The following is a 13,178-nucleotide window of genomic DNA, read 5'->3' on the forward strand; positions in this document are numbered from 1 at the left end:
CGGAGGCTTCAGTACCTGGTCAAGTGGAAGGGCTATGGTCAGGAGGATAATTCCTGGGTGGTCGCCTCTGATGTGCATGCGGCCGATTTAGTTCGCGCCTTTCACGCCGCTCATCCTGATCGCCCTGGTGGTCTTGGTGAGAGTTCGGTGACCCCTCACTAAGGGGGGGGGTACTGTTGTGAATTTACCTTTTGGCTCCCTCTAGTGGCTACTAGTGTTTTTACTCTAGGTATGTCTATCATCCCTTGTATGCTCACCTGGGTCGTTAGGTCAGGGGTGTTGCTATATTAGCTCCCTGGACCTTCAGTTCAATGCCTGGCAACGTTGATATCAGAGCTAATCTGTAGTGCTCTTGTCTACTGATCCTGGTTCCTGCTTGATTAAGCTAAGTCTGCTTTCTTGCTTTTTGCTATTGTTTTTGTTTTGCATTTTTGTCCAGCTTGTACATAATCTGTATCCTATCCTTGCTGGAAGCTCTAGGGAGGCTGGAGTTCTCCCCCCGGGCCGTTAGACGGTTCGGGGGTTCTTGAATCTCCAGTGTGGATTTGTGTTAGGGTTTTTGTTGACCATATAAGTTATCTTACTACATTCTGCTATTAGTGAGTGGGCCTCTCTTTGCTAAACCTAGTTCATCTCTGTGTTTGTCATTTCCTCTTACCTCACCGTTATTATTTGTGGGGGGCTTGTATCCAACTTTTGGGGTCTATTCTCTGGAGGCAAGAGAGGTCTTTGTTTTCCTCTTCTAGGGGTAGTTAGTCCTCCGGCTGGCGCGAGACATCTAGCGACCAACGTAGGCATGTTCCCCGGCTACTTCTAGTGTTGGCGTTAGGAGTAGATATATGGTCAACCCAGTTACCACTGCCCTATGAGCTGGATTTTTGTACTTCGCAGACTTGCTGATATCTCTGAGACCCTCGCCATTGGGGTCATAACACACCCCCAATGCAGCCATTCATTACAAATGGGCAAACAGTCACTGTGTGCTCTGTCTGCCCTATGTGTGGGCAGTGTCTGGCTCCAAGGCATATCCACACTTTTGGGTGACTGGACTTTTGTGTGTTAAAAGGTGGATACTGCTAATTCATTATAGTGAAGGCTCTGCTGGGAGTTCGGTGTGGATCATGTTGTTTTCGAGGGCTCTGACGGAAGCCCGGCTCGAGCCATCAAAATGTGCCTGAATGTGATGTAAACATAGCTTTAAGTCCCTGGCCAGCTAGCCATTGCATCAAGACAGTGTGAGGGTGTTCTACTGACAAAGAAAACCAATTCCCTGTCCTGCTGTACCTGCACTCTACTATTACACAAAAGTTTACAATTACACCATTTAGTTTCCATGTACAAAAGTAGACAAAGATGAAAGATTCTACATGTAATCTAAAACAACAAAATGGCCCTTTCCTCCACCACAATATCCTCATCCACATTAGATGCTCATTTCTTCCGTCCTGCAGTAAAGGTTACCTGTGCCAGAAATTCGGCCTTGTCCTGTTTCTGTAACTGTGTCACAGCTTCATTCATAATAGTCTCGCGGAATATGTTATGCTTTTCTTTAACAGCTAGCTCTTTCTTACTTGTGACAAGAAAGCACTTGCTTTCCTTAGCTCTGCCTCGTCCTACATGGAACATAGAAAAGAAAGAAATTCCCGTTTTAGCATGTACAATATGGGCACGTTATACTGTAAGCACTTACGGTATACAATTATAGGGCACTTCCCTCCATTGACAGTCTACATGCTATAGCATCATCCATCTACAATCAGAAGGCAGATCGGGACCTACTCCATAAACATTAGGCCTCATTATGTGGACAGCCCTCATCGCTATTTATGGTGATGCTAGGGAATTGGAAATTCAACTTTATTTTGGAGGCTGATGATCTACTGGTGAAATTTTGTACATTTATTTGTGTGTACACATAACAATAAATCTAAAAATCTCAAACTTTTTTTCCATCATGTTTGGGTTTGTCATGCACACTTTTTTTTTTTTTTTTTTTTTACAAATACTACAGGCTACCTGTTTTTGTTTTCTTATTCTATGAAACTTTATTAAATGAAAAATAAACAAATAAACAAAGCACAAGATAGTCATTAAATATACATTTTCCAAACATAAAATTACCCATTACTTCTTCTAGAAGCGGAGAGAAAAAAAGAAAAAAACATATTTGTAGTTTTTTTCCTTTCTTCAGATGAACAATCTAAATGGGCCTTCTCAATATAGCAGACTTGTTGAGCTGCTCAATTTCCTGGGCTAGGTGTTGTTTCTTGCACTTGGATTTTTCTCCTAGGCCTCATTCACATGTCCATGTATAAACATGTCTGGGAAACAATGGTACCGGTATCATGAGTGTCTCATCCGTGTGTACGTTTTTACCAGCAGTGTTTTTGCACGTAGTAATACATTAAATACACCTATGGCATCCGTGTGCTGTACGAGTTTTTCACGGACTCGCAGACTTGTACTGGCACTTTCATCAGTGATACCGAGGGCAAAAAATGGACAAGTCTCTGAGTTTTGCATGGACAAATGGTTCATGAAAAAACATGGTCATGTGAACAGTGCCATAGTTTATAATGAGGACGTGTTTTATTCATGAAAAAAACCTGGATACAACATGTAAGTGCAACACAGACGTCTGAACGAGGCCTTAATAAACAACCCCTGATGCATATACACTGCATAATTATTGGGAAGATGCATTGCTGCTGATCACCCAACAGACTACCAGAACCCTAGATCGGGTGGAATACCTTGCTTAAAAGATCATCATTCTTGGCAGCACATCGTCCTGTGTAAACAGAACTCTGGCGAGAATAATGGCAGCCTAGGAGCACGGAGCAATCTATTACTGATAGTTTTATGCACATATTAAGTGAAGTTTGCCTGTGTAAACAGGCTATTAAATGACCACTGGTTGATAAATGTGTAAAGGTGGTTTAAGAACACAGATCACCTAATGTAAATGCACAATAAGTGTGCTTGTTGCAACCACACAATGGCTAGGAAATGATTCTTTTAAAGGCCGAAAACCATGATCCTTTTAACATTATAGCAAAGACCCACAACATTCCATGATACAAGTTCATCATTAGCCCAAAAAGTGCTGAGAAGAAAAAAATGGGGCTCCTAAAGGTCCCACCCACCCCAAAATTAGACCTTGTAGTGGTACAATCTATCACCAAAAATATTCATGTAGTAGCCTTCCAATGTAGGTGCACTTTAGCAGAGAAAATAATTGTGTACTGTAAGGGTATGTTCACACGTTCCTGATTTCCCTCCTTTTTTTTCAGGACTAAAAACCGCAGCTCTTGGCAGAAAACGCAGGTGCGTTTTTTGGTGCGTTTTTGGTGCGGTTTTTGATGCGTTTTTTGATGCAGTTTTTTATGCAGTTTTCTCTGCAGATTGTCTGTGTTTGACACAAATAAAGCTTTAACTGCAGTGGGGGGGAAAAAAAAAAAAAGAAATGATGTCATTTCCTTGTCCAACCCTTTTCTTCTTCCATCCTCCATTTTGGGACTAAACACCAAAATGAGTGGACGTGTTTTGAATGACAGCGCTCCGCAGAGTGCTGAGCGTAGGCCAGATCACAGACCGCGGATCCAGCTCTATCCAGCTATTTAAGTCTACGTTCACATTTGCGGTCTGCGCCGCAGCGTCGGGCGCCGCAGCGTCGCCGCATGCGTCATGCGCCCCTATATTTAACATGGGGACGCATGGACATGACGCATGCGTCACTGCAGCGCACGCATCCGGGCGCAGAGGACGCAGCAAGTTGCATTTTTGCTGCGTCCAAAATCAATAAAAAAAAAGGACGCATGCGGCGCAAAACGCAGCGTTGTGCATGCGTTTTGCTGCGTTTTTGTTTGCGTTGTGTGTTGCGGCGCCGACGCTGCGGCGCACAACGCAAATGTGAACATAGCCTAAGTGCCACGTATTTAAGTGCCACGTATTTCAGTGCCACGTATTTAAGTGCCACGTATTTAAGTGCCACGTATTTAAGTGCCACGTATCACATATTTCAGTGCCACGTATTTAAGTGCCACGTATTTAAGTGCCACGTATTTAAGTGCCACGTATTTAAGTGCCACGTATCACGTATCACGCACAACGCAAATGTGAACATAGCCTAAGTGCCACGTATTTCAGTGCCACGTATTTCAGTGCCACGTATTTAAGTGCCACGTATTTAAGTGCCACGTATCACGTATTTCAGTGCCACATATTTAAGTGCCACGTATTTAAGTGCCACGTATTTAAGTGCACGTATCACGTATTTAAGTGCCACGTATTTCAGTGCCACGTATCACGTATTCACGCACAACGCAAATGTGAACATAGCCTAAGTGCCACGTATTTCAGCGCCACGTATTTCAGTGCCACGTATTTCAGCGCCACGTATTTCAGTGCCACGTATCACGTATTTAAGTGCCACGTATTTCAGTGCCACGTATCACGCACAACGCAAATGTGAACATAGCCTAAGTGCCACGTATTTCAGTGCCACGTATTTAAGTGCCACGTATCACATATTTAAGTGACATGTATCACGTATTTAAGTGCCACATATCACGTATTTAAGTGCCACGTATTTAAGTGCCACGTATCACGTATTTCAGTGCCACGTATTTCAGTGCCACGTATTTAAGTGCCACATATTTAAGTGCCACATATTTAAGTGCCACGTATCACATATTTAAGTGACAAGTATCACGTATTTAAGTGCCACGTATCACGTATTTAAGTGCCACGTATTTAAGTGCCACATATCACGTATTTTTGCTATTGTAAGGTGGCATTAATCCCGGTCAATAATGGAGAGGCGTCAATAAGACGCCTATCCATTATTAATCCAATGAAAGGTTTTTAAAAAAAACACAAACACTAGAAAAAAAATATTTTAATGAAATAAAGACACCCACTTTTTGTCCATATTTTATTGTACGCTCAATCCGTCCTGAAGACCCTCGACCTGAAAAAGACGCAAAATAAAAAAAAAATTCATACTCCCTGGCCCTGTCCGCAGAAATCCATCGAGGGTCCCACGAAGATCTTCCATGGAGAACAGACACATCCAGAGATATGTCTGCTCTCCACGGCTGCAGCAACACACTGACAGGAGCCATAGTTCCTGTCGGTGTGTCACTGCGCATGCGCGAGCGAGTTTACCGGCGGTCATTGACCCCGGCACTCTCGCTTAACGGCAGTGCTGCATGGGAAAGTTCAACGCAGCTGTACTGCCGTTAACCGAGACGCCGGAGCCATTGAACTCCGGAACAGTACGCGATACACTGCTAGGAGCTTCGCTCCTGGCAGCCAATCGGCGTGGGACACTCGTTTTATGGATTCTGCGGACAAGGAGTATGAATTTGATTTTTTATTTTGGGATTTTTTTCTAGGGGATCGAGGGCTTCACCTACCAGTGTGCTGTTGGTGAGTATATACTCTGTGTTATATGTTGTATGTACTGTGTGTCATGTATGTGTATTGTGTGTGTTTTGTGTAACTTTACAACTGTGCTAAGTCACCGGACACAGGGACAACTCTCCCATCCTAATACCGGATGGGAGTAGTAGTCCCATACGGCGACTTAGCACAATGGTAGCACAATGGTGGCACTAGCTTCGCATGGGGACACACACACACACACACACACACACACACACACACACACACACACACACACACACACCAAATCAATCAAACGGCCGACACGATCCCCATGCGACGGTATGCCTCCATGTCTCTCCGCCCAAGCACTTCCGCCCACGCACTTCCGGCCGCTTCCCCGCACTTCCTGCTGCAGCGGTTTCTCCACCCATAACCGCAATAAAACCCACAGATATATTTTTGATCTGCGGGTTTTACTGCGGGTTTGACCTCACAATGGAGGTCTATGGGTGCAGAACCGCTGCTGTTTCGGACAAAGAAGTGACATGCTCCTTCTTTTTTCCCGCAGCTATTCAGCGCGGCTTTTTTTTTTTAATTCAGGATAATGTGCACAGTGGTTCCTGTTTTCCATAAGGTACATTGTACTGTACCCTGCATGGAAAAAAGCTGCGGAACCGCAGCGGCAAAACCGCTGCGGTTCCGCGGTAAAAAAAGCACTGTGTGAACATGGCCTAAGGCTTTTGGTACAGGACTGCTGTATGAAATAAGTTTTGATAAATCTCCTCCTTACGATGCAGCATTTCAGTGAATACATATCAGAGAACACCACCTTATTGTAACCAGGAAACATGTCACCATTATATACAGATGCTTCTCACAAAATTAGAATATCATCAAAATGTTAATTTATTTCCGTTCTTTAATATAAAAAGTGAAACTCATATAGAGTCATTACAAATAGAGTGATCTATTACAAGTGTTTATTTCTGTTAATGTTGATGATTATGGCTTACAGCCAATGAAAACCCAAAAGTCATTATCTCCGTAAATTAGAATACTTTATAACACCAGCTTGAAAAATTATTTTAAAATCCGAAATGTTGGCCTACTGAAAGGTATGTTCAGTAAATGCACTCAATACTTGGTCGGGCTCCTTGTGCATCAATTACGGTACAGCATCAATGCGGCGTGGCATGGAGGCGATCAGCCTGTGGTACTGCTGAGGTGTTATGGAAGCCCAGGTTGCTTTGATAGCAGCCTTCAGCTCATCTGCATTGTTGGGCCTGGAGTCTCTCATCTTCCTCTTGACAATAACCCATATATTCTCTATGGGGTTAAGGTCAGGTGAGTTTGCTGGCCTATGAAGCACAGAGATACTGTTGTTTTTAAACCAAGTATTGGAACGTTTGGCAGTGTGGACTAAGTCCTGCTGGAAAATGAAACTTCCATCTCCAAAAAGCTTGTTGGCAGAGCGAAGCATGAAGTGCTATAAAATTTCCTGGTAGACGGCTGCGCTGACTTGTCTTGACAAAAGGCCGTGGACCTACACCAGCAGATAACATGGCTCCTCAAACCATCACTGATTGTGGAAACTTCACACTAGACCTCAAGCAGCTTGGATTGTGTGCCTCTCTACTCTTCCTTCAGACTGTGGGACCTCGATTTCCAAACGAAAAGCAAAATTTACTTTCATCTGAAAACAACACATTGGTCCACTGAGCAACAGTCCTTTTTCTCCTTGGCCCAGGTAAGACGCTTCAGGCATTGTCTATTGGTCATGAGTGGCTTGACACAAGGAATGCGACACTTGTAGTCCATGTCCTGGATACAACTGTGTGTGGTGGCTCTTGAAGCAATGACTCCAGCAGCAGTCTACGCCTTGTGAGTCTCCCCAAAATTTTTTAATGGCCTTTTCATAACAATCTTTTCAAGGCTGTGGTTATCCCGGTTGCTTGTGCACCTTTTTCTACCACAGTTTTTCCTTCCACTCAACTTTCCATTAATATGCTTGGATACAGCACTCTGAACACCCAGCTTCTTTAGCAAAGAACTTTTATGGCTTACCCTCCTTGTGGAGTGTGTCAATGACTGCCTTCTGGACATCTGTCAAGTCAGCAGTCTTCCCCGTGATTGTGGAGCCTACTGAAACAGACTAAAGGACCTTTTAAATAGCTTAGGAAGCCTTTGCAGGTGTTTTTTGTTAATTACTCTAATTTACTGAGATAATGACTTTTGGGTCTTGATTGGCTGTAAGCCAAAATCATCAACATAAACAGGAATAAACACTTGAAATAGATCACTCGGTTTGAAATGTCTATCATTTTGTATTAAAGAACAGAAATAGAATATCATCAAAAAGTTGATTTACTTTTGGGAGAAGCACCTGTATCTATTCTAGATTTTTATTCTGTTTATTCTACATATCTATTCTATATATCTATTTTATTCTAACTGGGCTATGAAATGTCGGGTTTCCTTTGAGATGTGTGGGCATAAATAGGAGAGCACATGCATGGCTCGAGCACCAACTCATTTACTAACATTGGTGCAAGGTGGTATTTTCTCGCATTGCACTTGTCTGATTTATACGCTCATATGAGTGAGCCCTAAATCTTTCGATATCCATACAGGAAAAATACAGATGACACACTGATGATAAAGACGGACACACTGATGGAAAATATTGATGGTACCTGTACAGGTTTTTTCTACGTACGTGTTTAACCACTTCACATTCCAGCCTGATTTCAGCTTCCTAACCAGGCCAAATTTTACAATTCTGACAGGTGTCACGTTATGTGGAAATAACTCTGGAACACTTCAACATATCCCAGTGATTCTGAGATAATTTTTTGTGACACTATGTTAGTGATAAATTTTGGGAAAATATCGGAATTTTGGCTAAATGGGTAACTAGAAAAAATGGACCATACAATTTGTCGTGTAATTTCTCCCGAGTATGATACCCCATATGCGGTGGAAAACTAGTGTTTGGATGCATGGCAGGGCTCGGAAGGGAAGGAGCCCATTTGACTTTAGGAACGCAAAATTGGCTGGAATAGATAGGTGACACCATAGTGCGTTTGGAGAGTCCCTGATGTACCTAAACAGTGGAAACCACCATTTTGCAAACTACACCCCTCAAGGAATTTATTTAGAGGTGTGGTGAGCACCTTGATCCCACAGGTGCTTTACATAATTTTATAACGATGAGCCATGGAAGTGAAACAATAAATTTTTGCGAGAAAAGAAAAAAAATCCAGCTCCAGGAGTAAAATTAACAGAAATTTTATACAAACATCTTTAAAAATTGGAAAGATGCTTACAAAAAATGTAGATCACCAAATAAAGATGGAGACAACCATCAGATCGCTGGACGCGTTTCGAGCGTTGAAAGCGCTCTTAGACTTCAGCAAGGAGTCGGATTACATCTGGACTATAAAAAAATCCTGTTATGCGGGTGAGCTGAAATACAATGTTTTTTCTTTCTAATAAATTTTTGCGCCAAAGTTTTAATAGTATAGGAGAAAATGGACGATACAATTTGTCGTGCAATTTCTCCCGAGTACACCAACACCTCATATGTAGTAGAAAACTACTCTTTGGGTGCACAGTAGGGCTCACAAGGAAAAGGACGCCAATTAAATTCTGGAGCGCAATTTTAGCTGGAATAGATTACAGATGCCATGTCACATTTGAAGAGCCCCTGACATGCCAAAATAGCAGAAACCCCCACAAGTGACCCCAATGTGGAAACTACACCTCTTGAGGAATTCATCTAGGGGTGTAGTGAGCACTTGTAACCCCCAGGGGAATCACATAATTGTATAACATTGGGCTGAGTCAATGGAAATGTACCATTTTTTTCCACTAAAATGTTACGTTGGCCCCAAGTTTTAAATTGTCCATAGAATAGGAGAAAATAAACCATACAATTTGTTACGCAATTACTCTTGAGTATGTCAGTAACCCATATGTGGTTTGAAACTACTTGTGAAGCACAGTGCAAAGCTTAGAAGGGAAGGAGCACCATATTGAAGTTCAGATTTTGCTGGAATAGTTTGAGTGTGCCTTATCATCATGGCAGAGTCCCTGAGGTGCCAGAACAGCGGAACTCCCCATAGTTGACCCCATTTTACAAACTACACTCCCCAATGAATTCATGTAGTGGTGCAGTGAACATCTTGACACTACATGTGCCCCACAAAATGCTAACTATTGGCAGTGAAGAAAGAATTAATACATTTTACCACTAAAATGTTGCTGTAGCCCCAATTTTTTATAAGGGCTCATAAGAAAAAATGGACCTCACAGTTTTTTGTGCAATTTCTCCCGGGTGTGCCAATACCCTATATGTAATTGGGAATTACTTTTCAGGCACAGTGCAAAACTCAGAAAGGAAGGAGCGCCATATTAGAGTTCACATTTTGATGTTATGGTTAGCACGTGCCATGACCCACTGGAATAACCCCTAAAGGTGCCAGAACAGCAGAACACCCCAGTAAGTGACCCCATTTTACAAACTACACCTCTCAATGAATATTTGCCCCAGATTTTACATTTTCACACTGGGAAATGGGTAAAAATTACACCAAACTTTGTCAAACAATTTCTGCTGAAATTGGAAATACCCCATATACGGCTGTATAGTACTGCTTAGCCACATGGCAAGATTCGGGAGGGAAGGAGTGCATTTTGATTCCTGGAGAACAAATTGTAGAATAGTTTGGGGACTCCCCAAGCGGCAGAAGAGCAGAATCACCCTTCAAGAGACCCCATTTGGGAAATTACACCCCTCTGGGTATTTATCTACACGGGTAGTGATGATTTTGACTGCATTGGTGTGGATGTTGCCAAGTGAAAATTGCAAATCTGCAATTGTGGTCACAGTACATTATGCTCAGCTCGTGCCTCCGGAGACAAGCACCTGTAAATTAAGTGAGCTCTCCTAGCTAATGAAATGCCAAAGAGGGATTTTTGGTACTCACTGTAAAATCTTTCTTGGAGCCTTCATTGGGGGGACACAGCTAAAATGGGTGTATGCTGCTGTTGCTAGGAGGATGACACTAGGCAAAAAAAAAGAAAATAGCTCCTCCTCAGCAGTATACACCCACTGACTGGCACAAAGCACATCAGTTAGTGTTAAAGCAGTAGGAGAAGCAACCAAAACTCAACATATGTACCAACTCAACAAAAAAAAGGCGATTAGGCCCAATATAGGTATAACCAGTTAAGGGAGCTTGCTGTATCCCCCAATGAAGGCTAAAAATTGAGTACCAAAAATCCTTCTTTCTGTATCGCTTCATTGGGGGACACAGGTAACCTTGGGACGTCCCAAAGCAGTCCCAAGGGTGGAAACATAAAAAATGCAAAAGAAATGGACTCAGGTCGGACAGGGCGCAACCGCCGCCTACAGCACCTTCCTTCCCAGGCCTGCATCAGACGAGGCATGAGTATGAACCCAGTAAAACCTTGTGAAGGTGTGTAAAGATGACCAGGTCGCAGCCTTACAAATCTGCAAAGCAGAGGCCTGGTGACGAGCTGCCAGGAAGCTCCCATCGCTGGGGTGAAATGAGCCCTTACCCCCAGCAGAGGATGCTTGTCCTGAACACAATATGCTTCCAATATTGCCAAATTAATGCAACAGGCGATAGTGGACTCGGAAGCTGGAAGCCCCTTACGACGACCTTCAGAGATGCCGAATAGGGCATCAGAGTGACAAAAGGATGCAGTCCTTTAAAGATAGACTAGGATAGCTCTGATCAGATCCAGCCTGTGGAGAGACTTCTCCAGGGGATAGACTGGAGAGGGGCAAAGAGAAGAAAGTACAATTTTTTCATTAATGTGAAATGAAGAAACCACCTTAGGCAGGAAGGAAGGAACAGGTCTGAGAACCACCTTGTCCTGATGTAAAACCAGGAACGGGCATGACAGTGCTGCTAACTCAGAGTCTCCTGATGGACATAATGGCAACTAAAAAGGCATTCCATGACAGGAGAGTAGATGGAATATCCTGAATGGGTTCAAAGGAGGGCATTGAAGTGCACCAAGAACAAGGTTAAGATCCCATATAGCTATCGGAGGATGATAAGGAGGTGCCAGGTGGGCAACTCCTTGAAGAAAAGTCTTTACCTGGGGATGAGAAGCCAGATTTCATTGGAAAAGAATAGACAGTGCAGAGACTTGACCCTTAAGGGTACTGAGAGAGAGACCAGAGTCAAGACCGGACATGAGAAAACCCAGTATGGAAGGAAGAAAAAAAGACATAGGGACCAAACTGTTGTCCTCACTGCACCGAAAGAAGGCCTTCCAGTATCTGTGATAGATACGCGAGGATGCTGGTTTTCTCGCCTTAATCATGGTTTGAAAGACCTGATGGGAAAAACAGTCTTCTTTCAGAACTGCGGCCTCAATGGCCATGCCGTTAAACTCAGACACTGTGAACTCTGGTGGAAGAGGGGGCCTTGTGAGAGCAGATCTGGACAGTCTGGAAGCCTACAGGGAACGTCCGTGAGCATGTTCACTAGCTCCGCGTACCAGGCTCTTCTGGGACAATCCGGGGCTACCAGAATTACTGGAATCCCTTCCGATCTTATCATTTTCACAACACTCGGAATCAAGGAGAGAGGTGTAAAAAGGTAAGATAGATGGAATTGAGACTACGGTATTACTAGGGCACTGAAACCGATGGCTAGCGGATCTCAGGACCTGGCTACAAACTGCGGCACCTTGTTGTTCATCTAAGACGCCATCAGGTCGACGTTCAAGGTGCCCCATGATTTTGACATTGACAATTAAATTTATGAGGTCAAATAACTAAAAATTGGCATGTGCATATGCATTCACCCCTTTTGCTATGAAGCCCATAAAAAGTTATGGTGCAAGTGTAAGGAAGAAGACCAGGCTGTGGGTACCTATGAGACACCGGGTACGGAACTGCCGCGGCTGTGTCAGGTGTTGCCGGGGGGGGGGAATGGGAGACGGAAAGAACCCGTGACCTGCAGAGAAGGGGCGTGGTAAGCGAGAGAGTCTAGTGTGGGAACAGTCAGGGGGTTCCCGCCGGAGGGAAGAGAGAGCAGGGACCTGCTGTGCACTGTGGAGGAAGTTAGATCGCAGAACAGAGACCCAGGACAGGCACAGTGGGGACTCCTGGGTACCAGTGGGTGCACAGAGAGATGGACGCCAAGTGAAACATTGCTGTGCGGGCATCAAGGTACCAGTGTGTGTACCGAGAGATGAACACCGAGTGAAACATTGTGGTGCGGGCATCCAGGTATCGGTGGGGGCGCAGGGGAGCACACGCCGAGTAGAGACTTGCGCAGAGCTTCACATTTTAGCTCTGCAGTTCAATGGACTAGGGGCTCAACGGGCAAAACCGGTGACCGCCCACTGATGCCAGAAGCGAGACCGTGTGTTGGGTGGGGAAACCTGAAGACACAACAACGGCCTCCACCGGTATCTCATCACCCATCGGACTGCAAGTGAGTAAAGGACAGCGGAGTCACTATAAGTTGAATCTGTTACAAAAGACTGTTAAGTTAAATCACCATTACAGTGTTTAACCTGTTTCCCCCTCCCTGTTATCTCAAGGAGTTCATTAGGGTACCGTCTCACATTGGCACTTTGAGCGCTACGACGGTACGATCCGTGACGTTCCAGCGATATCCATACGATATCGCTGTGTCTGACACGCAGCAGCGATCAGGGACCCCGCTGAGAATCGTACGTCGTAGCAGATCGTTTGAAACTTTATTTCGTCGCTGGATCTCCCACTGTCATCGCTGCAT

The 13,178-nt window shown here is 44.1% G+C and overlaps 1 protein-coding gene across 1 annotated transcript in view; it reads right to left on the reverse strand.

The window, feature by feature from the left end:
• The window catches only part of RIGI (RNA sensor RIG-I), a 148,504-nt gene that overhangs the window by 22,151 nt on the left and 113,175 nt on the right, over positions 1–13,178 (reverse strand). The window contains exon 18 of the mRNA XM_077250090.1: positions 1,462–1,613. Within this exon, the coding sequence (XP_077106205.1) occupies positions 1,462–1,613 (152 nt within the window). The remainder of the gene's footprint in view (positions 1–1,461; positions 1,614–13,178) is intronic.

This window comes from Ranitomeya variabilis, chromosome 1, assembly GCF_051348905.1.
Source record: "Ranitomeya variabilis isolate aRanVar5 chromosome 1, aRanVar5.hap1, whole genome shotgun sequence".
In the NCBI taxonomy this organism is placed as follows: domain Eukaryota; kingdom Metazoa; phylum Chordata; class Amphibia; order Anura; family Dendrobatidae; genus Ranitomeya; species Ranitomeya variabilis.